This window comes from Falco cherrug, chromosome 13, assembly GCF_023634085.1.
Source record: "Falco cherrug isolate bFalChe1 chromosome 13, bFalChe1.pri, whole genome shotgun sequence".
NCBI classification, from domain to species: Eukaryota; Metazoa; Chordata; class Aves; order Falconiformes; family Falconidae; genus Falco; species Falco cherrug.
In genome coordinates this window covers 3,514,119-3,541,547 of record NC_073709.1, presented here as the reverse complement: position 1 = coordinate 3,541,547, position 27,429 = coordinate 3,514,119, and the positions used below count along the sequence as shown (strand labels likewise).

Below are 27,429 nucleotides of genomic sequence, written 5' to 3'. Positions count from 1 at the left end.
ATGTAAGCTAGGCATTTACTCAAGTGTTTCCTCTGAAAGAAGCCTTGAAACCATAGTGCGCTGCCATCTTACTAATTTTCATGTCATCCTGAATGAGTAAAGTCATAAACATTCTGAACTTCACTTCTTGCCAGCTGTCTTCTCATAGTAAAATAGGAAATAAATCCTATTTGATTACTCAGACCCCTGTGAATAATGTTGCAACAGAACTTGGCTACTGGTGCCAGCATACAGCAGAACTCTATCAAAAATGCTTGAGTAAACTTCCATTTTGGAAGTAATAGGAACTTTCCATTGCATTACAGTAGTTCAGCTTCTAACAGACTATTTTTAATAGATGGGATTGCTGTTGAGCTTTGTCTTCTTTGAGAAAATATGTTGAAATAGTAGTGTTAGAGGCAATTAAGAGTTTGATCTCAGTATTCCTGTTGTTACTTATCATGTTTAAAATATGGAGGGCTTAAATTAAGCTTATGGCCAGTCTGTGTTTGGTGACTGTGAAGTTGTTCCTGAGATGTATCTTTTTTTTGCCCAAGCGCCAGCTATTAGAAGTGCAAAGGAGCGCTGATACAGTCTCAAACACATTACTTCAGGTGCCTAGCTTTTGTGACCTTCTTGTACAGTGGGAGAGGCTTCTCTTGAGTGTACATTAGAACATTTGTTAAGCTGGAGAGCTTTGTAGAGGCCATAGTTAGCTGTTGGCTATGTAAGAAATTCAGGGAAGTAATTTAGTTAGCAGAGGCAATGCAGGGCATTCAGGCTGATGATGACTATCTTGTAAAATAAGGACTTGAACACCTTTCAGGAGGCATTGACTGTTCCTGTAACAGCAGTGTGCTGCTGGGCTGTATTGCTAATGTGCTTCTGCGTTTTCCCAGCATTTCCTAATTCAGTCTGAATCCTGCCCTGGCATCTGTTAAGCAGCGACTGCTAAACACTTGCAATTCATACAGCTCATGGATTCAAGGAGAGTGTTTCTGGTGTTGATCCTTCAAAGGAGAAGGATTTTTTTTGTCCTTGGATGCCTTGACCTTCAAAATACAACGCTACCTTGGCCCAAAACTGTGTTTACACCGCCAAAAATTAAAAAAAATCTGTTTTAACTGTAGTGATGTATTAATCAAGGAAGAAACACCTGTGTAAGAGTAAGCAGTTTTGTACCCTTGTCTAGGCTGTCCGATTGTCAATAACTGAACCTCCATTTAGTAGAGGAAAGAACCTCACCACCTGTGAAGGAGAGGGAATCGCAGCTGCTGTTAGAACGTGTTAATGTTAACTGTTTCCAGGTTTGGTCTTGTTTTAGAATCATCTCTTTATTTTCAATCGCCTCTTTATTTTACCAGGCAAGGCCTGTAAATTCATAATGTACAGATTAGGATGCTGGCCTATAATTAACTTCTTAATTACTTGTATACTTTATTGAAGATTTGTTTTATTCTGTTAGTTATCTGTGCTGCCTTATTAAATATAGACAATTTACATGGGAACATGCTGAAATCAATTTGTTACTGAAGAAAACAAAATCAGACTTTTCTCCTATAGTCTGAATTTGGGAACTCAATAGTTCATTCTGCTAAATGTCTGCAGAACTTCAGAATCCACCATTATGTGGTTTTGGACAGACTTTACGCATGTTAATGAAACATTTTCTGCCTTTGTGAGCAGGTCTTGCATGCAAACATGTTTACATAAAGGCTTTTTAAAAACACAGTTAAGGCAATTCATCTTTTCAGTGACTTTACACAGGACTCTGGAATTTGCCTACTGAAGTTGAATGAATTTTTTTTGAGTAAACTTTAGTTCTTACTCTGTGTGATCTGAATTATGGCAAGTGGAACGTGGATTTTAAATGGAGACAGTCTGAAGGAGGCAGAGTGCATTTGTGTGCAGTGGATGGTACTTTGGCCTAGTAAGATGGACTAAATACTGAAGGAGATCCTGTTGCACTTAATATAAAATAAATGTTAGATCCCTGTCAGTTTATTCAACTTACTTTGCAAGAAGAGCTATAAAGTCAGTATCAAGTTAGCATTTTGAGAGATGGTGCTGAGTTTATCCGTCCAGGACAGATGGTGTTCATTTTAGTGATGCTTCTTATGAAATTTATATTTTGTTTTAATGGGTGTGTTAGCAAGGGTCACGGAAGGGAATTGTACCAAGAAGGAAGATGTCCTCTCTGTGCTGCCTTACTCCCTCCTCTTCCTTCCCCAAGAAATAAGTGGAATATTTGTAATGACGGAGATATCTTTCTTTTGATTTAAAAAGCAGTGTGAAACAACTTCCTGTGAATGCTGTTTTCTGTCCATATGTTCATAAAATTACATCCAGTTTTGAATGTAGGAGGTGTCTTTTGATGAACTTGCCATTAAAACAGAAAAAAAGTTTGATTTTAATTGTTAGTGTATTGCGAGTTTCTGGGGGTTACTTTGTAAGATCACAGTTTACGTTCCCAAGCCTGTTACATACAGTGAGAATGCACATAACGGACTCTGATTTTAAACAGAAGGACTCTTACTGAAAGTAACTAATCCAGTTACCCAGAACACCTTTACTTTTTAAGTCCTATGTATTCACGGTTAGTAGTTATGACTAGTGGTGATGATATTCACTGTTGTAAAGTAGCAGTATAGGAATATTTTTGAATGCAGGTATTTGATACATGTAGATTTTTTTTTTTTAATTTAAATATGCTTTAAAACAAACTAGCACATGATATTTCTTGTCAGATACCTCCTACACCACTTAACTCCAATGAACCATAGCTGATCATATGCCATGGTAGTACAGCTTTGTGCTGAATGTAAAGTAGAGCTGAGTAGGTGTAACAGCTACATTTCCCTTTATCTTGATGGTTAAGGATACCTGAAGATTCTTGCCAAGACAGACAGATGATATTTGTTCCTTCATAATCCTTGAGCGTGCTCACTGAATGAAAGTCACATAGATGGGGGGAGAGCTTGGAGCTGTGTAATTTGAACCTTGACAAAAGAAATATGTGGGTAGAACAAACTTTAAAACTTTGTGTGTAGCAGGATGATGAACTAGATAAGATGATTCAGTTAGTAGTGTGAACTTGATCTGCACACAGGCTGCTCCTGCTGCTAAGATGTTTTTTTCCCTGAACATATGGGGTTTATTTTTGTGTGTGATAACTGAAATCTACCCATATATTTGCAGACATTGTTTTGAGGGTCTCTTTACAATCTTTCTTGGGTGACAAGCAGGGGAAGGCAGTGGCAGGAATAAAGGAGGAAGGCTACTTTCTTCGTTAGGAGCAGGCTGTAATAGCACAAGACCACTGTACCTGATTTGGTCATTAATTGAAGTGACTCAGTCATTAACAGTAGCTAGTATGGAGCAAGATAACTTGACTGAGGGAGTAAGCGGGGGGGGGGGGGGGGGGGGGCAGGGATTGCTTTAGTAGTAGGGAAAACTAGTTATGAAAACTATGTATTGACTGTATATCATAGATGTGACAAGCTGGCCAAATATTTATTTCATTATTTCATTATTGGTTGTCATAACTGACCTGTTGCGTAAAATCCCCATGCATTAGATGCAAGGTTTGGGGGTTTTTTGATGGATGAATTTTAAATCACAGTATTTCCTAAATGTAGTAGTATTCTAGAAGGATGAGAATATAACTAAAGTTATGAGCACTGTTTTGGGAAAAGAAAATGAGTGTATCTGGATTAAAGTTCTTAACCTTTCTGCTTTAAAATGTAGTACTAATACATTTAATGTAGTAGTACTTTCAACCCTGGATTCTGTTTTGTTTGATTATAGACGATGGTGTGTTACAATTCGTCAACATCATTTTATGAAAATAATGTTTAAAAGTCTGTTGCGCTGTTCACGTACAGAAGCTTTTCATCTTGAAAAGTTTTGTGGGAAGCCTCTTGGTCCATTTCTATGGACTTTTACAGTTTCGGGGTTTTTTTGTTGCTCAGTCAAATGCCTCAGAGTACCCAATAATTTCAAAATGTCTGTCTTCATTTCTCCTTGTCAGGAGTAGTCTGGTTTGTGTCTCTGCAGTTTGTTAGCTACTGAAAATAAATTTGCTTCTTGATTAGTTAATGAACAAAGTTTTTCCTGTTGGTTTCTTTTTTTATTTATTGTTTGATAAAGCTGAAACTGAATAAAATAGCCCAGGATTGGTCTGGTACGGTCTCAGAACCGAGTCATGCCCTTACTTTCATGGCTTAATAAATACTGGTTAGAGTGAAAGTTTTAGAACTCCTGTTTGTCTACAGGTGTGTAAACTGGCATGAGCTGCCTTGAATCTCCTGTCAGTCGTTGAAGTTTTCGTGTTGATTCATTAGTTTCTCTTATTCCTTTTTTTATCTTTTGATGACTGGTAGCATCTGAATTGAAAAGTGATAAATTTTGTACAGAAAACACTGTTAAATTGACCAACACTTGGGTACGGTCAGTATACCCAAAAGCATACACTCTGTGTGTATACATACACACACCCAGTATACCTGTCAGCATAACTGTTGTGAAGTGCTTGAGGAGGGATTTCCTTGTTTAGTGGACTTGAGCGTGAATGGTTTAGGTTTTAAAATGCTCCAGCTTTTTCAGAGACCAAGCAGTTCTTATGTGTAGTTTTGTGAATTTTATTTTTTTTCTTCCCAATTTTGGGAGCAAAATTGCCATGTGTGTTTTATGTGGATGACATAACATATCCTTCTGAAAATCCCGTCATAGCTAATGCTATTTGAAGTGCTTAGTGTTACTCTGTGTGTCATACACAAGCAGGGGTTTAGGGAGGAGATAGGCAATTCACTAAAAAAGACGTTTGTGCACTAACCATGCACAAAAAAACTGCATAATTGAAACTTGTCAGAATTAAAAAGAATAGTTAAATTTCAGTAGAAAATAGACCTTTAATAAATGTCACTTGGTATTGATGTTTTATTTATTAGCCTGCAAGTAGCAAGGAGTTTAAACTTTATCTTTTTTGGAGGATGAATGAACTCTTTTCTGAAGTACCATGCATAACAAATAAATAGAAAATTATTTCATGACTCAATAGTGTGTCTTTATATTATTCCACATAGAGCTCTTTATTTTTAGTAGAGATGCCATTGATTTCAGGTGTGTTCTGTGAATTACTTTTTAATGTAAAATGGATTACAAGTTACAAGGGGAAAGGAAAAAAGGAGTTGAGGCTGCCAGAGGCTGCAAGGAGCAATTTTTTGTGACAGCGGTAGTTTTTTGTGGCTGAATTAAGGTGTTCAAGAGCTGTGGTGAATTATGCTGATGTAACTGGGGAAAAACAAATGCAGTTTTTTCTGCACCTGTGGAAACACAGTGTAATGGTTGCTCTGCTGCACGAGATGTGTGCAGGTATAAGTAATGCTGCTGTGCAGTCTTCCCTTTTTCTTAAGGGACCACTGTAACTGTTAAGTGATATCGACATCCTTTTGTTATGATGATTCTAATGGTGTGCAAATAAAGATTATTTCAAATGCAGACAGTACAAGCTTTCTAAGGTTGAGAAATCTTTCACTGATGTTTTTAAGTTCCCCTTTGCTTTGCTTCCCTTCCTTGCAGTCTACTTATTAATGAGGTAACACTAAGCAGCTGGTTAGTGAAACAAAACCAGAGTTACTCAGAAATCCATTTTTGTTTCTCTCTTAAATACGGCTTGGTTGGTTAGGATGCAGTATTGCTCTACTCTTGCTACAGACGTTGGTAGGAGCTTTCTTAATGTCCTTTCACTGAAGGTGTTCAGGCTACAGGTCAAGGATAAGATGACTTCTTTTAAATGTGTAAGGATGTGATATTATATGCTGAGGGGCAGGGCTAGCTAACCTCTCTTGGCATCTCCAGGAAACTTCCCAGCTCTGCTGGGGGAGCTGCACACAGAAAAGGAAACAGTTACTCCTCCACGGTGAGTAACCCTGTTTTCTCCTTGTTCACCTTCGACTGTTGTCTCTTAACTCTTATGTCAAAATAGGTTGATGCAGCCCTTGATCTAGTCCTTAACGTGGCATGGAGTATATTTTTGCAATTAGAAAAATGTCCTCTGCAATTGGTTCAGTGGAGTGATGCTGGAAGTTATTTGTTTCTGAAAAGCTGTGTCTCCTTGCTGAACTGCATTTATACTGAGGAATACGTACACAGAGACTTGAATAAAAGTGCACTGTAAAGTGTCTGGAAGTTGAAGAACATAGAGCATAATTTTTTCTTGAATAAAGATGCTTTAGTTTTTGTACTGTGGCAAATAAGGGAACAAATTCTTCAGAGATCTGTTTAACTGGAATTTCTGTTCCAGCTATAATTTTGGATGCTCTTTGTTCTGGTAATTTGTATTTAAAACTGTTGATACAAAATGAAACACAGTATTATTTATACACTGAATGAAGCATTGTCATGAGAGTCTTGCTATCAGTATTGACTGAAGTTCAGAAGAACGTTTTATGCCTCTTCCTTTAGTGTGTCTGAAGTAAAATACTTGGTTTTCTCTGGTTCAGTGGCTGACGTAATGCTGAATATTACTAGCATGGATCTTAGTCTGTGGGCCAGCTATAAAACTTCATTGCATTTTGAACATAATATTTCCATCCTACTAGTAGCCTGGTTGAAATAAATGGTTCTGCCTGTGGAGTAGTGTCATGGTGAATGTAAGGACTATACCAGACTAGGTTTTGATTACTGAGTGCTATGTGTTGAGTTGTTACTCTTGGTTTGCTCAGAAACCTGGAGTGTTGAGAGATCGTGGAGCATTGTTTTTCCTTTGTTTTAAGTATTAGAGAAATGGTTCAGAACTTTAGCTGGCAAAGAACTGTTGAATGTATTTTGCTGGGAGTGGGAAGGAAGTGTGAAGATGTGTAATCTTTCTGTAGACTACCTGAGAGAAGACTGGGAAATTGCACTTTAGTTTTCCTTGTCTCATAGGTAGGACAGCCTTACGCGAACTTAGTTTGTGTATTTATATCAGGGAAGGTGTTTAAGTGTAAATATACGTAAAGATACTGTAGAAAAAATTACTATGAGCTCATTTACCTATCAACACATTGAGCATGCTGTAAAAAAAACCAAAAACAAACTGTAGCAGCCTGAGATTGTTGGATTTATCTGTTACTACTCTTTTGAAGAAGTAATACTATTTGGGGTGGTGAGGGTCACAGTTCTTTTTTTGCCAGATGTTAACTGCAGGAACATCCCCTCACTGTATCTTCCCAACTGGAAAGATCTGATCTTGGAGAAATACACAGCAAACACTTTTGAAGTCAGTCATGTAGATGGTTCTCAAAGAGCAAGTGTGTGAGACCATAAAACCTTTATTTATTTATTCAGAACCGAAGTACTGGACTGATGTGGGATATTTTGGAAATTGTATTAGCGGCCAAGTTGTACCCTAAGCACCTATGCCAGTGCTGAGTTTTGGGGGGTGGGGGGGAATGGGAAGACACTAGGAATGGCTTATTTTCAAGTTAACCTGGTGCTACCAGGAATGCAATGAGGAAAATGAAATTAGGTCTTCACTTCTTGGTGTCTAAATCAATTAGGAAAAAAACATTGCCATTTGAGTTTTGTTGGTGCAGCTGTGACTGTCACAAGTGTTGTGAAGTCAGTTTACTTAGTTCTTGGTTGCAAGTTTGTTTCCTTTATCTAGTCAGCACAATAATTGTAGCAGTCATGTCCTACTATGTTCACTTTCACAGGACAAATGTGACCCTTATTTCCGGTTCTGACAGATAGAAGTTTGCCGTTGACTGAAATCTGAAAGTTTATTTTAGTATCTCATAGCACAGGCTCAGATACAGAATCTGTAGCATTTTCTGATGTAGTGTTCAGCATTTGTAACAGGAGTAGATGTGCATTGCTTCACTTAGCTTTGTTCTGATTATACTGTCAATGCAATTTTATGTGAAGATTATTTTTGTAGGGATTACTTGCTAATACTGTTTGTTTAATATAATACACTGGTGTATTTTGTCCTTGAAAGCTTGAACTTATGTACCTTAATGTTTTAGGGGGTGAGATTGTAGGTTTAAAAAAAACAAAAAACAACAAAACCCAAGCAAACAAAAAAAACCCCAAACAAACAAATAAAAACCACCAAAAAAACCCAGACAAAATCCCCAAGTGCATGTAGGATATGTTCTTGCATCTTTTAAATTAATTGGTATGTGATATCTGAGTCTGGTTTGGGGTTTTTTTCCACGATTACATAAAAGCAAATAAAAAAAGATTAATAATTCACTTTTAAAATAAATATTTTTGATAAGTTTAACCCAAATCCTGGAAGAAGCATGGCTTTATTTTTTGATAAGGTTATTAATAGTGAACTTCATATAGAAATAAGTAGGACTTCTGTGATTAATGGGTATGTTATTTTATAAAGGAAGGACCAAAGTCAGAAAAGCTTCATCAGCTTAACTTGTCAGGAAAGGATTTTGCCTCAGCAGTCAAATTCACCTGTCCTTCCTAAACTAAGACAACTAGGATCCACGCTTGATTTAATGAGTATATTTCGAGGTTTGACTATGTAGCCAAATCTCTGGCTATTTAACAGAACTGATGAGGTTCCTTTAAATGAGAAGCTGAGTTACTGGGTTCAAGGTGGTGTCGTTATGGTATACTTGTCTTGGACAAACAGTGTGACCCGCAGGGACAGTTACCAGTTCATCGGTGTTAGAACTGAGGTATACTGTTAGCAAATCCAAACACCTTTGGTGCTACTGGCATGAAATTTAACTTGTTAAAATGAATTAAATGTCAATTAAATTCACACTGTCAATGATTTACATAATGTGTAGTAATACTTGGTTTGTTTTCATGCAGGGTCCCAAGTTTGGTGTCCTTGGAGGAGACGAAACTGTACACTGGTGTTGAATATGGTAAGTAGATCTTAATTCTGTTTAGACAGCTTGTAAGTGGTGGGGGGTTTTTTGGGGTTTTTTGTGTTTTTTTTTTTTCCTGCTGTAAAAACAGTAGGATCTTTCTGAGACCATAGTTTTGATATTTTTGGCCAACACAGAAGTTCTTGTGTACACAGTTTCATCTTCAGCGATGATAATACAAGATACAAATCTGCTGCAGTAATATGGCTGAGAATGGGAGCTCAGGTCCAACCCCTGGGTCAGAAGGGTTGGGACCTTGCACTTCCACACAGATGAGGTGCAATAAGCAACACCTATTGCCCAAGGACTCCACTTGAGAGACAGAAGGAATCAAGGCATAACCTGCTAAAGTTTGTGACAGCTCCGTTAAAAGAAACCTGAATTTTTTAGGCTTTGTCTGGATTCTTCACAGTCTTCCAAGAGAAGATTGGCTATTTAAATAAGGAGCTGAGGCACATGGTAATTGCCTATCAGACTGTTAAATGGTTTTGGGTGCTTTAATACTACTTCTGAAATCTGGTCCCTTAGTTTGCAAGCAGTAAGTTTGTAGCCATATAACATATAATAGAGAATGGGCATTTATTTAGTGGTCTTTCGCAGCAATTAAATTTTTTCTGGTTTAAAACTTTCCAAGGAGAGTGCTTGTGTCGTTTATCCTTATGCTTTTTTTGGTTAGATTGGGGATGTCTGTTCCCTTTCATGTATTGAAGGGGAGTAAGTCCCCTGGCTCTTACTGTCTTCATCACCTGATAATGTAAACTCTCTGTTCTATTGCATTTCTTTTTTACCCTGCTTAATGTGTTACTCTGTTTTCATATGCTAAATAATCTGCATTAGTCTGTGGTTACAAATGAAGCCAACTGTCAAGGCAGGCAAATAAAGTTACGTACCTATAAAAAAAATGTACTGTTTACTTGATAAACACAGGGAGGCCCTGTGAAAGTGGTGTCCTTGGATATTACAGGACAGTTATTTTATAATAGCCCGTACTGCTATTTCTGCATACTCTGTTCTGGCTTTCCACTGGTTTACTTATCTGTAAATTGCTTTTTATGCTATCGTACAATGAAGAGAAAATGTTTCCTTTTTTTGCAGATTTATCAAGGGAGAATTACCGAGAAAAAATTGCAAGGGTTACGAGGAAATTGCTGCGTAAGTTTAGCCACTTCTCTATCTAAAAAGTACTGTGTTGTGCTTTTAAGTATAAATTCATAGATGAGAAACTTGGTTTGTTTACTTTGTCTGTAATTCTTAGATTTAAAGCTTTGTAGGAATAAAATTCTTGGTAATTTTTAAAGCTGTCTTACTGTCTGATATGAAGTTTACTTTTCTTCCAACTGCAGGCTATATACTTGATAATTCAGAAGATGATACCAAGTCTTTATTTCTAATAATAAAGGTATGCTTACAATTTGTAATACCTAAGACAAGATTACTTGTTTAGCAAAATCATCACTCTTTGTCTCTTTTTCTTTCTACAGGTTATTAGTGATGTTTTACAGTTCCAAGGGTCTCACAAGCATGAGTTTGATTCACGATGGAAAAGCTTTAATCTTGTGAAAAAATCAATGGAGAACAGGGTCAGTGATTTTTTCTTTCTAAAGCTTAGGTGAGGGATGGGAATAGTTCCTAGTTTTCCGGAAGACTTTCTTCATACTTTTGTTATTGTCCTAATTGGTTCTCATAATTTTGAAATCTAATTCCTTGATAAGAATATTGTTTTGCAGTGCTTTTGTACCTTTATTTGGAAATCTTATGACTAAATAGCTTAGCATTTCTGAATTGTAGTAATCCTCAGCTTTCATATATCCTTGGACCAGAAATTTCTGTGGTCAGCTTCCTTTTGCTTACAGAGAATAGGCAAATAAGAAACTTAGGCAGGGCAAAAATATCAAGGTTGTCTGCCAAGGAGAATTTCTGCGTGAAATTTGCCTGTTTCTAGAAGAAAAAGAGTCCATGGGGATGTCAGTCAGTATAGGTTGCTAATATGAGGACTGAAACCTAAACCAAATTATGTATTTGTTTACAGCTTCAAGGAAAGAAACAGCATATCAGAGCTTTGCTGATAGACAGAGTTATGTTGCAGCATGAGGTAATACTTTCACTTAAATCTTCATTAACTGCTTTACTTGAAAAGCTGATTTGTTATGTTGTCATTTAGCAAAAGGTGCAATAATCCTGCACTAGTGTTTCTCCTATATGTATGAAATGTAAAAACAATCTGTCCTTTATTTGTTTTCTATGCAATTTAGTTGAGAACGCTAACGATGGAAGGCTGTGAATATAAAACTTCCCACCAGGAGATGATCAGAGATCTTCTATGTTTGTCCACAAGTTCATATGGTCAGGTAAGGAACAACTCCTTTTAAACGGGAATACGTGGAAATTTTTGTTGATCTCTTTCTGTTATGTTTTCAGGATCTTTCCTTTTCAATTTATTTCCATGGCAACGTGAAATACTTACTTATTTCATTTGCATTAGTTGCCAATTTTGGCAGTTTTTACTTTAAGCCCCTTTGTCAAGTAACTGGGTGGAGAGGCTGCCGACTTAGGTTACAAATTGTAAACTTTTTGAGGCACTTAAGTCTAGGCTTATGAAAACAATAAATCAATTTAAAAAGAAAAGAAAATATACCAGGTTGAGATTTTTAGATGTGATGATGTGATTCATGATGCTATTTGGAATGCTAAGTCTGTTTTTAGGAGGTAGCTATGATGGCATCCTGGTTCTTAAAAATACACAAACCAGTTGGATTCTGAACTGTTCACATGGTGAGAGCTCTGTGTGTGTATAGAAATTGTGATCCATCCACAACGTCTGCAGGCTCTTTAGAGTTCTGCTAACTGTATTTGTTACTCTAGCTGTTGGCTTTTCAAATTATCTTAAAAACACCTTGACTGGTTTTGGCAACATAATTTTCTTTAACTTTGTAGCTGTTCTCAAGTAAATGCTAGAAACAAAAAGTAGAGTTTTTATAAACAACTGTGAGCAAGGGTGAGGGGAAGCATGCTGTTTACAACCTTCTAGAAGTAATTTTGTTTCTCTGCACAAACAATGTAAAATCTGTGCATAAGTAACCAAAATAGGTAAGGATGTTGGGTTTGTATAGCATGTATTTGGTTCAGAAGACTTTCTAGTAATATCTCTTTTCCCACAGGTCAGAAGTAAAGCTCAGCAAGCATTCTTCACAGCTCTGGGAACGTACAATTTTTGTTGCAGAGATATCATTCCCTTGGTTTTGGAGTTCCTGCGTCCTGACCGGCAAGATGTCACTCAAAAGCAATTTAAAGTACTGTCTCATTAACTTTGTTTCATGTGTCTTTTTGAAGTGTTTTTATAGGAGAAGTTTTAATGGTGAAAGTGGAATTTGCTTGTTTATCGGTGGTGACTGGTATTTTCATGGCATATAGCTTATGCATGACTAATGTAATGAATTAGTTGGATTAGATCGGTTGTCAAGAGAAATTTTCTGTTTATATATGTTCTTCATTTAATTTTGTGTTCAGATATTACAAAAATGTGTGTTAACACCTATTTTTAAACTATGAAATGGAAATTGAGACGTTATACTCCAAGGTGGTAAAACTCATTAAGCAGTTCTGTCAGCTGTAGCAGTACAAGAAAATAGTGTGAACTGGACAAAAAGTTAATCACCAAAAAAAGTTATACTAAATCACTTGGGTTTTGTTAGAAAGTGGTGGGTACTTGCTGATGTTGTCAAGGCTTGGAAATGGTGCTGACGCAGTGATGCCAGCATGCCGTCTGTCCGTCCAGGTGTTTGAAAGCATCATGTTCCCCTCCTCCTCTGCACCCCTCAGGCCTCCTGGCCACAGAGGCAAGCTGGACTCTTGTCCTACAGTCAGAACTATGGCTGCTTATCCTGCTCCAGCTGCCTGATAGGTACTATCAGACAGCATGTGATTACATTGTTTGCATATCTTATTATCTCTTTTCTTGTTTCTTTATGATTATTTTTCTTCTGCCATCCTTGTACCTCCCTTTCTCCATTCCTGTCTCTTCCCAGTTAAGTAACCCATGCCTACTTACTTTTTCCTGATTGGTCCCAGTTTTGCTACACTTAACAGCATTTGCTACCATACCTGAATTCGTGTTTCTGATACTGCTACCAGGCAGTCTTAGCCTATGTGATGTTACTGGTGTGGTGGCCTAGGCGCTGTGGTTCTTGTAGGACTTGGCTCTCCAAAAGGTCCCGAAGACTTCCCTCCATTTGTCTGTGAAATTGGCCATTTCTCACGTGACTCCCACCTAATCACCTGTGAAATCCAGCCACCCTTTGTTTCACTGTCTGTAACTTCTGTCAGCTTCTCACACAATCACCTGTCATGTCCACCATTTTATTGTCATGTCCAGTAGTTATCCACATCCTGGTCAGTCAGCATCATTTCAGGTGCCTAGTTAAGAGCGTATTTGCCTGGAGCCCAAATATGAGTAAGTTCCCAAAAAGGCCAGGTATGGTACTTGATCATTGAACAATCTCCTCTATAATGTAAATCAGAAATCAGTCAGCCATTCTGTGGATAAATTAATTACCAGGGCTTCCAATCTCATTAAAACAGTTCTTTAGTGTGAAGAGGATTCTGTGAAAAATCTTTAGTATTTTGACAGTGAGGCTGTGTAGCTGAATGTTTATGGTACATTTTAATGATTTGGTAATGTGAAGATTAATTTTTATTCTGTGTGGGTGCGTGCTTATGTAGATAGATATCACTTATATATGAGCAATGCTTTGACTTTCTAAAATTATGTCTTTCATTCTACAGGGTGCCTTATATTGTCTTCTTGGAAATCACAGTGGAGTATGTTTGGCAAATCTTCATGATTGGGACTGTATTGCACAGACATGGCCAGCAATTGTTTCTTCTGGGCTTAGCAAAGCTATGTCCTTGGAAAAACCATCCATAGTTAGACTCTTTGATGACCTGGCAGAAAAAATCCACAGGCAGTACGAAACAATTGGATTGGATTTTGCAGTAAGTGACAGATTGCTGAGTGTTAATGTCTTGGATTCTGAGAACATTTGATTACATAAGTGCTTGGGACTCATATATATTATTTAAGTGTTCTGATGTTGGTCGCATTCTGATTTCTGTTAAGAGGAAGGTGGACATGTATTTTTGAGACTGAATTTACAGAGTTTGTTGTAATACTATTGGAATTTATAACTTCTTGTTAACCTCTAAGGAAGCCTGTTAAGAGAAAGGAAGTTTTAAGTTGCCTTTCAGTGTTAATTAGTATGGGTGATGCTGTTCAGGTGTGAAAATGTGTGTTGAAAGGACAGAATCATCAAATTAACATTGTCAGTATTAGTAGAGTTATCCCACTGTGCTAACGTGCAGCACTCGTTACAGAACTGCCTCTTGCCTAAATCAGTGGGATAAATGGCATGGTACGTACTTTAAAGAATGAGTGCCAATTAATAAAAATCTTTTATTAACAATTATTGTGCTTAATGAAATACTGAAATTGGTCTCTACCTTTATTTTAAAATAGAATAAAACATGTACTTGGATAAATAATACTGCCATGCGAGGACAAAAGCTGTCTTCCCTACTTCTTCACAGACTTGTCTGTGTGGACAGGACGTTCTGCCTTCTGCTTGTGTCAAAACAGAAACAAACATAAAAACTTCTAAGTTGCTGCTTGCTCCCAAATCTTTGTGTTCTCTGTCAATAGGTTCCAGAGAAATGCATTGAGGTAGCTGTTATGCTGCAAAAATCAGAACATCCAAGCTCAAACTTCACAGGTCTTCATTCAGAAGAAATTCAGTTAGGAATTCAGCGACAGAAAGAAAAGAATGCTGAGGCTCTGCGGTAAGCTAAACTTCCCTTAACACCACCTTATGCTACCTAACATTTGTTGTACATGAAGTGTAATAATCCAGAATTGCTAAAGTAAATCTTAAGTACGAATCAGAAATTCGGAATGCCCCAGGATTGTTGTGGTATATCTTCTCTCTTGACTTGGCAGCCTCTGTCCTCTACACTCACATTTCCTTCCTTCTTCCTCCTCTTCTCTGTCCTCCCAGTTGGTGCTGTGTTTACTGCATTGTCTTCACCCGCCTTTTGCTGAGGAACTTTAATTCTATTTTTAAACAGTTCTCTTGGTATCATCTGGTTGATGGTTTCCTCTTTTTTTTTTCCCCTCAGCAACTACGAGAATTTAGTCAACATGCTGCTGGACTGTGTAGAACAAAGAAATCTGTAAGTCTCCCTTTCTGTGCATGAGGATTATTTTTGGGGGGGTGGATTGGAGGTGTCTACATGAATAAATACCAGTTGCATCAAGAACTACACTTGATATGACCAGAACTGAGGAATATGTTTTTTTCACCCTTGAGGTGATTGTCCAAAAGCAGTGTGTCAGTACCAGTCTTGCATAAAATGGATTGTGACTAGCTTCTTGGCAAGCTTTTGCTGAGGCATCTGCAGAAATTGAATTTCTGGAGGTCCTTGTGCATTTGCATGTGGATTCTGCTTGCCCAAACAGGAAGACAAAGGCCAGAATAGTGGAATCTTGCATTACTGTCTCCTAGCTAAAGAAGTGAATGAGTCTTGACTTTATTTTCATTGGGAGCTTGATTTGTTAATAGAAGACATCATCACATCTTGGAGTTAAGCTTTGTCGTTAATTAGTTTGACCTGTTATTTTTTTGATAAAGTTTTGTTCTGGGAAAGAAGCTATGATTCTGCCTGCATAATAGAACATCCAAATAGATTTTAATTGGTGGCATAATATTTGTGTTTAAGAACTTAAAAAAAATATCCCTAAAGGTCTGTGTTTTACATTGAAATGCCAAGATCAGCAAGGCACCATTAACGGACTGGTTGCACTTGTGTGTCCCCAGAACACTGGAGGTTTCCCTAAGTGACACTTAACCTTGATGACTACAGCAGTGGCATAGAACATTCCTTACCTTAGTCCAAACATATTTACTTAATACATAGAATCATTTCTGCGCAAAAGCAGTACATGCAACTGTGCTACTTACTGTCTGGTTTTAATATTATTTTTTTTCTTTTAGTCCCTGGAAGTTCGAGCACATAAGCATTGGTTTTCTGTCTCTGCTCCTGAGGGATGATAGGATACTGCCTGTCCGTGCCATAAAATTTTTTGTGCAGTGTCTCAACCATGATGCAATTGTAGTTCGTAAGGTAAAAGCAACATAATTACACTTTCTGTTTTGCAGCTCATTGGGGTTAGATCAGATGTTTGTGGTGTTTTGCTGTGATGAGGCACAAAAACCAGTGTATGTCCCTCCTCAACCTTCCAGCCATGCATAAGTGCAAAAGTTCCTAACCCAAGAAGATGGCAGTCTTGGCAATGCTGTAGCTGTGACGTATGATGTGAAGTCTGTAAACTGTGAAAATGTGGAACATACCTATTCATTCTTACTGACTTCAGCATTCTTTTGCAGAAGTCTTTGTTTTTCCATCTGCAGCTTATTGCTTGAAGGGAGCCATCCATGTGTTACATTTGTACCTCTTGTGCTGTTGTTGCCTCAGTGAGGCTTGGAACTAATGGCCACCTCCTTTATTTCCTGAAGATGATTAGTGGGAATGTTTTTCTGGGCTATGAAGGTCACACTTAAGTCGTGTCCTCCATCCCCTGAAATGACTGACATTACTTCCTTATGGGAGGTATCAGCCACTGAGGTGACAAAGTTCATTGTAATGTTCGCTGGCTTTTTAGGGCACTGAATAGCTGGCTTAAAATGTGTCTGTGATGAGATGATTAGACACATGGAATGGATACATTAACAAACCGCTTTTTCTTTTTAGGTGGCTATCTCAGCTGTGGCTGGTATTCTCAAGCAGCTTAAGAGAACACACAAAAAAGTGCCCATCTGCCCTTATGAAATAAGTAGGTTTTATTTAATGTAAGAAATGTCTTACTAACATTTATCCTGGGTTTTTTTGAAAACAGTTTTCTGGTGAAATTTAACATAGAATCGCAAGTTTTTCATTTCTCTGTGGTTGTAAATGTCTGAAGGAAACAAAACAGGTGATACAGTTGTTCATTTTTCAGGGTGGTTGGTTTGTTTTCAAGCAGTGTTACACTTGCAAGTGTGTATTAAGCCATTCACTTACTTGAAGTGAGTTAAAACTTCAGAGATACGGTCACTGTCCTTTCGGAAAGCCTTTAATTCGTGTGAATAATTTGTGTGTCTCCTTTTTATTCTTTTTTTAATAATTTCAAGTGGCACATTTATATAAATTACTAAAGGCATCTCTACGGTTACTGTTACTGTTAATCTCCTAGAGCAAATAAATCTGTACAGATTTGACTGGGGGGAGGGAGACACAAAAGCTCTTTAGAATCTTTTATTAAAAGTAAGTTGTAACATTTGCTGGGACTGTAATGAACAAGTCTGATAGAGTATAAATTCCTCTTTAACCAGGTGGAAACCCTAAGCCTTCGAGCATTCAGGCCGGTGACAGACCGGATAACCAGTGGCTGCACTATGACAGTCAGAGTTTACCAAAGACTAAGGAAGCTTGGGAGTCGTGTTGTTTCGTGGAGAAAACACACTGGGGTTATTATACCTGGCCTCAGTGAGTATCATTAAGCCTTGAGATAGAATTGTGAGAGTCAGCAGAAAAAACAACAACCCTGTGGGAAACTAAATAATGTTGGTTAGATTTAATATTTTAATTGAAAAAAAAAATTGGCAATATTTATTGCATCCTTTGTTCTTCTTGCTCGTTTTACCAATTCTGGCTGGGTTTTGAAGCAGTATTTTTGTTGGTTGGTTGGTTTGGGGTTTTTGTTATTTATTTTCTACCTGTTTCTCTTTGGGTTTTGTGGGTACTATAGGCATATATTTCATATAGCTGTTTAGCTGCTGGTTTTAAAATGAAGTATGCGTGTTTGAAATTTCTATAGTTGTGAAATATGCAGAGTATTCTATCGCTAAGAATTCTGGATTGCTTGCTGTATCAAAACTTCTATAATAGAAGAAAATCAACAAAAAAAGTCTGTTAAGTTTTACTCTGTTTTCTGTATTCTCCATATTAAAAAATCATAAGCTTTATTCTACTTTGAAATGTGTTACTGTATTTTTTTTTTCAATATTCAGAACTATGACAGTTTATGCGCCAGTTGAGCATCAACCAAAGCTTGGGCGAAGGAGAGATGAGCTGACAGAGGTAAGGGTTTCAGTGTGTTTCAACGTTGTGGGTTTTTCTAATACTACTTTCTTTTTTTAATATTGTTCACGGATTACTGTGGAGATCTCTTTTAACCTAAGTATGGCTTCCCGTTTAGAAAGTGCTTACACAAAATGGGTGGAAACGGATCTGTTTTGCTTGGTTGTGAACAGAGATGGAGATTGAACTCGGCTACACAGTTTCATGACTGTGTGGATATAATAACACTTCTAACAAGCAATAAGTGGTAACAGTTCTGAAACCTAAATCCCCACAAGACATTTTTAATCTTATTTTTCTACTTCATTTTCATACTTACTGTGTTAGCATACAAAAAGAGATTGTTATTTTAATATATCACAGCCTCTCTGTCAGCAGTGATGGAATAATTGTATTAATGAGCACTTTCTTGTTCCCTTTCAAATCTTTTATCAGAGTTTAGAACGAGGTAATTAATGATGGTAGGAATGACTACTTTGTAGGGGTTGTGCTAGCAAAAGAGTGACAATCCAAAGTCATTAAAATAAAAATCATGAGTCTTGCAAAACTTTACCCACTAGTTCCTATAAAATGAAAGGGATAAATGGGTAACTGAGGCATGATTTTTGCCAAAAATAGAATTAAAATGAAAAATGGGACTTGGAAAGATTGGGATATCACTGTGACAATTAAGCACTTCAAAACTAATCCTTTTCTTTTTTTCCTGTTACAGGCAGAACAAATTATATACGATCACTTTTCTGATCCCAAGTTTGTTGAGCAGTTAATTAAATTTTTGTCTTTAGAAGACAGAAAAGGAAAAGACAAATTTAATCCTCGCAGATTTTGCCTCTTCAAGGTAACTAGAATTCAATAATTAAAGTGCTTCCATTTTGCAGATAATTAGCAAAGCACGAAAATGCCATGCACTACTTGGTGTATACACCTCTTGCTAAATGTTGATTTTTAAAGGTATGCTGCTATGATTAATTCTATTAATCTCTCTTCTGATTAACTACTTAGGGAAACTTATTTAGAGTAATATAAAAGTACATAGGATTCTCAGGTATAAGTCTGTTATAAAAGCAGAGTAATTCCACTTTCTGCATATTCAAATCTCAGGTGCGTCACGACCTTACATTCTTCTGACAAAGACAGTGGTTTAGACTGATAATTACTGAAGACGCTTTCATATCTTGTTTTACAGGGCCTTTTCAGAAACTTTGATGATGCCTTCTTGCCAGTTCTTCAGCCCCATTTAGAGCAACTGGTGGCAGACTCCCATGAAAGCACCCAGAGATGTGTAGCTGAAATTATAGCTGGCTTAATAAGAGGTTCTAAACACTGGACATTTGAGAAGGTGCTGAAGTAATATTTTTTAGTGGTTCATGAAACTTAAGGAAGAAGTTTGAATTATTGAACAAATTAGATGTATGAAGTTGAGGGCTTTTAATGTGTTGCCTATGCCCAAGAAAGGGCTGGAAAATGTTGCAACACCTAGTCCTTCATTGCCAAACTTTGAGCACAATTCATAGTTTGGTTTGGTGCTTGTATAATAGTAGGTGTTAGTAAAATGCTTCAAGATTTAAGAACAGTTTGCTAGTAAGGAGATAGCAGAGCTGTCATGGTGCTTATGTCCATCCTAGACTGTTACATCTTTATTTAGTCTAGACCTAGCTGTCTAGATTATCTTTAAATGAGTTTCTATGCTGAAAAATAATTCTGGGAAAATCGGTTCCTTAATAAAAAGTAAAAAATAAATTTTAAAATGGGGGGAGTCAGGGGGAGCAGGCAGGCAGGGTCAGTCCTTGGGTGTACAAGACTGCTATCCTACCAAAAGCAAAGTGTATGCAGTCTTTGATACACTTGCACTGAAATCACCATGAAAATGGTGCGTACATAGTCCACAAGATTTCTGAACACCTTGTAAACAAACCCAACATGATTCCTGAAATCTTACCTCTGATAGTATTTATTTCCTTTCATAAACGTGGTACTGTAGCTGCTTCCAGAATCAGTATTGTTTTTCCATGTTTTGAAAAGACGGAAGGATTAGGGTTCACAGAGATTTAGATGGCTGTTTTGTCCTTCAATAGCCAAATCTTGTCTTTTGCCTTTTTGCTGAGCAGGTGGAAAAACTTTGGAAGCTTCTCTGTCCATTGCTTCGAACAGCTTTATCCAACATTACGGTGGAAACATATAATGACTGGGGCACATGCATAGCAACCTCCTGTGTAAGTACCCCATATTTAGTCTTGTAAAGCTATATCCAGATGGTAAAATTTTACAGATAACATGTAAATGAGAGTTTTATGAACTGAGGTATGTGGGTATTTTATCAGCTCAGTCTGAGAACTGTAAATACAGTATAAAAATAACATCCATTTTAAATCTCATAGCTTTTTTTGACATCTTACTCTCTTCTGCCCTTTGCAGACGAATACAATATTTTAGAAAGGAAATAAAGTATTAGTTTTCTTTTAAGTATTTTAGAAGAGCTGCATACAGTTAGTGGGTGATGTTAATGTGTGTGTAGTGTGTTCAATTTTTGTGGGAGTTTTTGCACTCAGATTATAGATTTATTCTTGCTTTAATAGTGTGCAGCTTAGCATTATGCTGTGAAAACTAAACCTTAAGTTATCTTCTAACATACAGTAAGATTTCTATATGCTGTGGTGGACTGGAAGTTGTGGTGTTTGAAAAGCAGGGTAAATGATAGCCACAAATCTCTTGATCAGTAATCCTTTGAAATCAGTCAGCAAAATTCAGCATAGTTTGTTAGCCAGAACCCTGACAATTAATTAGCAAAATTCAGACGGTATTATTCATATATGCCAAAAATGAAGTTAAAATTTCTTCTATTATTCTCACTGTATTTACCAAATAATTAAAACTGTAGTTTCATTGGGTTTTCCTTGTGTTGAGGTTCATTGTGGAAAGATACTTAATTTTTCACTTGCTTAATAGAATAAACTGAAGGGTTGCAAAAAAAATCTCTGTCAAAACTGTCCTTGTTTATACATCACTTAATTTTTTTTTAAATCCCTGATTTGCTTATATCTCTACCTGTTTATTTTCAGGAGAGTAGAGATCCTAGGAAACTGCACTGGCTGTTTGAATTGCTGTTGGAATCTCCATTGAGTGGTGAAGGAGGATCATTTGTAGACGCATGGTAAAATTAATTTTTAGTGGTTTATTGTGGCTGAATAAAGAAGGAAATAAAGCATGGATAAAATGCATTGAGAGCATATTGTGCCAGCTGGCTTGTAGAAGCAGGGAACAAAAATGCTGCTTTCCAATTAGCTTTTCCCACACAATGGCAGTTCCTTCATTTTTTAAAAAAACGTAATTAAATCTGCTTAACAGAATGTGAAGGTTTGGAACTGGTGTAGCAGCAGTGCTGTTGTGTCGTTTTACAGCTTTACCGATCTTTGCATGCAACTCACGCAAAGACGCTTTTGTGCATTAACACACACAAAACATTCCAAAACAAGGCGTGGAGGGGACTGGGGAAGGAAGGAACAATTTTGTATGACTAAAGCTGTTCTGATTCTTAGCCGACTTTACGTACTGCAAGGTGGCCTTGCACAGCAGGAATGGAGAGTACCGGAGCTGTTGCACAGACTGCTAAAGTACTTGGAACCTAAACTCACACAGGTTTACAAAAACGTCCGAGAGAGAATAGGAAGGTCAGTGTTCTGTTCTGCAGTTCTTTGGGATTTTTTTCCTCTTCCTTTTATTTGAGTAACTGGATATCTAAATAATTACGCTGAAGTGGATTAATGCTGGTAATAGAAATTACATAGATTATTCTTAACAGACTTGTTTCAGAAACTTCAGATGACTTCTCTGGTTTTGTCTTTTATTGTATGTGGCCTCTTATGTTTATGTATGATATATCTAAAGCTCTTAAAATCCCCAACAAACAAATAACCCACCCAGCACCACCAAAACCTACCAAACACAACACTCCCCTTCACCCAAAAAACTAACCACCCCATCCCACAGCCCACATTTACTGTGTTGAAGCTTTAATAAGCCATAAATATACAGGGGGTCCTTTAGGGAGCATTTTAGTGACTTAAAGCTAGTTGGAAGATCTGTTTGCAGGCGAGGGAGGTTGTAGCTTGGTGATTATCTAACCCTGCTTGATTTAAATATCTATGAAGAGGCTATTTGAAAAACACTTGTTTTTTAAATAACTTCAAAGATAAGAGGAATTTTTTTATAAATATTAAAGTTCCAAGTTCAGTAGATTGATCTCGGATCACTTTTAGCTATGTTCTCTAGAACAGTAGTCATTCTAACTGTAGCTTCTTGCTTTCTTTGTTGGCTTTATTAGTGTTTTGACCTACATATTCATGATAGACGTTTCCTTGCCAAATACTGCTGCAACGAAATCTCCTCGTGTCCATGAATTTACTGCTCGGATACTTGAAAATCTTAAACCCCTCATGGAAGCAGATGAAGAAATTCAGAATCATGTTATGGAAGAAAATGGAGTTGGTGAACAAGATGAGCGAACTCAGGGCATTAAACTCTTGAAAACTAGTGAGTTACTTGATGAGGTTAAGAAGTGGGGGGTATTTTAGGACATGATGATTGCGGTCTGAAAATCATACCATTGCGGTACATAATTTCTCCTCTCAGATCTGTGCTGCAATAAGGTACATGTTTCAGCGTTGAGGGTTATAAAGTCACCTTTACAGGGTCAAACTTAACTATGAGTATAGGTCCACTCTAATGTGTGAAAATCTCACAGGCAAGTCTTGCAGTACATTTGGTCTAAACTTGTTTTGGGATTATTGCTATTTTTATCTTCTTAATCAGTGTTCATTTCTCTCTATAAAACAGTTCTGAAGTGGTTGATGGCAAGTGCAGGGCGGTCCTTCTCTACAGCTGTCACGGAGCAACTCCAGCTTTTACCCTTATTTTTCAAGGTATATGCTTTAATTGCTCCTTTATTAGTTATGTTTGATTAAAAAGGGATACTATGTAACAAAGTTATAAGGGACTGCATAAATTAAAAGAAACCTATAATGGTAATAAAAAACATGCATACCAAAGAAGCCTGAATTATTTTTTTGTGCTTATGTATGTTTGCAGCTGGTAATGTAGCCTGTTAAATGGTTTCCTGACAACGATTTGTAGGTGAATGCCCTGTATAGGTGTAACTTGGGGAGGAAAAGTGTTTAAATCATGAATGAGTTTATGTTGTTTCTATTCTTATCTTTAGTTGTTTTCTTTTGTTCCATGATTATACAATTCTTTCTAAAGGGCAGTACTTTTTGTTTTTCCTGGCACCTCTAATCCTCGTATTCTTTTATGAAGCTAGGTCATTCAATGCTACATATCTGAAATAATATGTTATTTGCATGCTCCAAAGCCTCTGTCTTTGTATAAACATCAATCAATTATCCAGTAATAATGTATGTGACCACAAAATAAAGGGTTGCTTGTGTGAAAGTGAACTTGAAATACTGATAAAGCTTTCTCTCAGTTTTGGACCTACATCTAAAATACTAAAGTAATTGGATTTGTACCAGAAGAATTGCAATGGGGAGCCAAAGTCTTAATGGCACCCATTTAATCCTCCTCAAGACCTTCAGTCTAGCCATACTGTTTAGATGATTAATACATGGTGCAAGGAACAAGGATCTCTTGATTCTATTAAGATTTTTTCCCCGCAGCTTATTGCTCAGAATATTTTAGTGTCATATTGATTGCTTTTTCTAGTTAACTTAATCTTTCGGCATTATATTGATTTTATTTTTCCTAGACAGCTGTGCTTTCATGAGATTGAACTTTCTTTCAGGATTTTGCTGTTAGTAGTGTTTATTTACTAATACTACCCTTTTTTCCCCCCTTCACTTATCTTGTTCTGTAGATTGCACCAGTAGAAAATGACAATAGCTATGATGAGCTCAAAAGAGATGCTAAGATGTGTTTGTCATTAATGTCTCAGGGTTTGCTGTATCCTCAGCAAGTGCCTTTGGTACTTCAGGTGCTAAAACAAGTGAGTATGATGTAAAAAGCTTAAAGCTTCTTGTTATCTGATGCAGTCTGTGCTGCTTTTCTTTAATGTATTTTTTTAAAAGATTATACAATAATTGTGGTTTGAAGAGAATCAAATACTGATTTTCTTAGAGTTGGAAGCAAAGAGTTTATTAGAATAGTGGTTTAAAACATTCTTAGAAACAGTAAATGAGTTTTGTTTAGTTTCCTACTTCCAGACATTTAAACAACTTGCATTTTGACAAGAAATAGAACAGTATATTAATAAATTAAAATCTGGTTCAGTACTGGATGAATTTTAGACAAATATGCCTCCTCATGAGCATAATGCAAAATCCAGTTTCAAAATTATATATCTATCGCATGTATAGATGATATAAAGATCATATAAAGAACAGCACTTGAATCTCTGCCTTTTTATAGTTTTACAGTATATTTATCAACTGCTGCTGCTTTCTGAAAAACAAAACAAATGAATATGCACCCTTGTATTGAAAGGTTCATTCTGTATTCAGCTTGTCATGCAAGAAACACTTTTTTTTTTTTTACTCTAGTTATTAAAGAGTGATCTACAGTAGTAAAACTACCTATTGTAAAATACTGGTGTAAGTTGTACGCACAGCCAGAACACTAACTGCAGTGTTGCAGTCCAGGCTGCACCCATGCCTGACACTGTCAATAATTTGGACTTCCGTTAGGACATGGAAATCAAAATAAACTTGAAAACCTTGGCTTTCCAAATCCACTGTATAATATATATATATTCAAGCAGAACAGAATTTCTGTTTTATTTATGTCTGCTTTGTGACTGATGTCAGGAATGAATCAAATGGAGAAAGTTTCCTAGTCTTTTACAGTATTGGGTATGTGCTAAATAATTAGGTATCTGTTAAATAACAGTATGCTTTGGAAGTTAAGTCTGTAAAAATTATTTTCTAAATAACCTTTGCCTGCTTTGGAAATAAGAAGAGTGTATGAAATAGAAATATCTGAATAAGGCAAGTTATTTGCAGCTGTCCCCAAAAACTTTTTCTCAGATACTGTAGGCTTTACAACAGGTAGCTACTTTCTTTCACATTCTTGCTTTTTCACACTTACTTATTTATACTTGTAGACAGCAAGAAGCAATTCTTGGCATGCTAGGTATACCATATTAACCTACCTCCAGACCATGGTGTTCTACAATCTCTTTATCTTTCTCAACAACGAAGAAGCGGTCAATGACATTAGATGGCTGGTTATAAAACTCCTGGAAGATGAACAGCTTGAGGCAAGTAATACCTTTTCTTGAAATGCTTTGTTTCACATGACTGAATTCATGCCCTTGTCAAGTTTTATGAGAAAGCTAGCAGTTGTAAGTTAATACAGCAAGTATTTCTAGCCTAGCATTCTTCCTACTGTCAAAATACAACCAGCTTTATAGGATTTATTTCTTTCGTATTCCTTTTTTTCTTTTAATATTTCATTCCAGGAAAAAGCTGTTCAGAAAATACTTCATTAGTGATTTTTAGAAGTTCCATTGTTCATGCTTTTTCAACAGAATTGGAATATTGCTTTGTCTCATTCTTGGTTTAAGTACAGCTGAAACAGGGATATTACCATTTTACTTACAAATTCTAGCATGGACGTTGGTTGAAAATTCAATTTTCAACCCTTGTGAAAACTGTATAAAACCACTATTTATTACTCAACAGATCTGCTTCCCATTTAATCACAGCAGCTTATTAATGAAAAAAATACCTTTGTTTGCTCCATCCAGCTTACAAAGGAAGTTGGGTTTTTTTAGTTACAAGTAGATTTTCCTTACTTTTGTGAAAGATGCTTACATAATAGGACAGAATTTGTCTAGCAGATACTGCTACTGATGCTCTTACATGATTCAAAAATACAATACTTTGTAAGCTTACTTGTCAGTCTGGCAAGTTTTTGTGCATCTCTTGAACTAGTGATACTTCAGTGTATAGAAATGGAAGGAGCTAAAATCCAAAATCTTGACTGCGGTACATGTGTACTCTTAGAAATGCTACCAGGATCTGAAGTGTTTTCTCGAGGGGAGGCGGGAAGAAGGCCTGATGTGAATCATTTGATGTGAATCATTGGGCCTTGTTTGTCAGGCTTCCAAAAGCTGGGGCAAAATCACAGAAGTATTCTGTTCTGTATCACTAATTCACAGAACTGAGGGCTTGTATTAAATGATGTGCTTTTAAGTATGTTTGATCGTGTTCAAGCATAGTGAAGAATCTTCAATGTTAACCTTGAGTCTGTACCATTTCCCCTGCACCATCGTTTTCACTGTTTTTTGTGCTGTTGGCAAATATCAGCGAAATGCTACTTTTGGGTGCTTGGATGCTATTTTCCTTCTGGAAGAAAGAGAAGATTCTGAAGTGTGATACACTTCTGCCAAAACAAAGATCCGGGTTTCGGTCTTCCTGCAGCTGCATCTAAAACAGTAGTTATACCTGAGCTGTGAATCTTGCTTTTGTGAACCGTGAATTGGAAACAAATTAAAATTTCTGGCTTCAAAGGCTTGACATTACAGTCTCTGTTAAGTGCATGTAATACTTGAAGAACAGCACTTAACTACTCGCCCAAGCATGCAGATTTCAGTCTTCAGATGAGCTGTCTCGTGTCTTTCATGTCACTGTTTGTTATAATGAGCTGGAAAGCAACAGCTTGCAGTCCTAGATAAGTTGTTTCCCACACCAGCTGGAACACCTCATAATCTCAATAATTTTGAAAAATACCTTTTTTCACTTTAATACAGTTTATCTAGTTATTTTAAATGTACAAAATTATTCCTCTGCACTACAGAGATGCAAATCAAAAAAGCTTATCTATGCACATAACCACTTATGATCGTGTTGTTACCATGGAAGCTTCTACTTTGAAAAGTAGTCTTTTTCTTTCTTGATAATAACTGGCAAGATGCAGTGTTTTGCAGAGAAATTCCTCTGTATTTGTTTAATGCTGGATTTTGAAGATGAGAATCCCTAGCTTTAACTAGTATTTGGTGTCTTCACCCTGCAGAACTGAGAATTTGGTTCTTGGTTTTAAAGATAGGGCTGGGGTTTTGCTTATTTTGATACAAAGATGCCAGACCTGATGATCCAGCCCATCTTGTGCTTTGTTTTAATATACAGTTTGCACTTCTAATATTGCTAGAATTACAGTTCTCAAATATCCTGTTGATTTCATATTTTTTCATAAAACCATTGCAACAGACTTTGGCAAATGACAGTATCAAATGACCGTTCTGAATGTCAAACAGCAACACGACTGCGATACAAAGTGAATGTGGCTCACAGGACAGTTTGGCTTCTGCCAAATGCGAATTTCATGCATCCAGCTTTCAGCATGGGTCTCTAGAATTGAAGGAAGCTGTACCTAAATGGTATTGTGGGAAACGCTC

At 36.8% G+C, this 27,429-nt stretch overlaps 1 protein-coding gene across 1 annotated transcript in view; it reads left to right on the top strand.

Annotated features, from left to right (window-relative positions):
- PSME4 (proteasome activator subunit 4) overlaps window positions 1–27,429 on the top strand; it is a 69,202-nt gene that overhangs the window by 34,628 nt on the left and 7,145 nt on the right. The window contains exons 21-43 of the mRNA XM_055725387.1: window positions 8,800–8,855; window positions 9,954–10,010; window positions 10,202–10,257; window positions 10,340–10,438; window positions 10,888–10,950; window positions 11,111–11,206; window positions 12,017–12,148; window positions 13,641–13,850; window positions 14,554–14,690; window positions 15,027–15,080; window positions 15,902–16,031; window positions 16,659–16,740; window positions 17,279–17,432; window positions 17,957–18,026; window positions 18,739–18,864; window positions 19,213–19,365; window positions 20,135–20,239; window positions 21,086–21,177; window positions 21,563–21,694; window positions 22,348–22,556; window positions 22,860–22,945; window positions 23,893–24,021; window positions 25,135–25,290. Coding sequence (XP_055581362.1) covers window positions 8,800–8,855; window positions 9,954–10,010; window positions 10,202–10,257; window positions 10,340–10,438; window positions 10,888–10,950; window positions 11,111–11,206; window positions 12,017–12,148; window positions 13,641–13,850; window positions 14,554–14,690; window positions 15,027–15,080; window positions 15,902–16,031; window positions 16,659–16,740; window positions 17,279–17,432; window positions 17,957–18,026; window positions 18,739–18,864; window positions 19,213–19,365; window positions 20,135–20,239; window positions 21,086–21,177; window positions 21,563–21,694; window positions 22,348–22,556; window positions 22,860–22,945; window positions 23,893–24,021; window positions 25,135–25,290 — 2,584 coding nt within the window. The remainder of the gene's footprint in view (window positions 1–8,799; window positions 8,856–9,953; window positions 10,011–10,201; window positions 10,258–10,339; window positions 10,439–10,887; window positions 10,951–11,110; window positions 11,207–12,016; window positions 12,149–13,640; window positions 13,851–14,553; window positions 14,691–15,026; window positions 15,081–15,901; window positions 16,032–16,658; window positions 16,741–17,278; window positions 17,433–17,956; window positions 18,027–18,738; window positions 18,865–19,212; window positions 19,366–20,134; window positions 20,240–21,085; window positions 21,178–21,562; window positions 21,695–22,347; window positions 22,557–22,859; window positions 22,946–23,892; window positions 24,022–25,134; window positions 25,291–27,429) is intronic.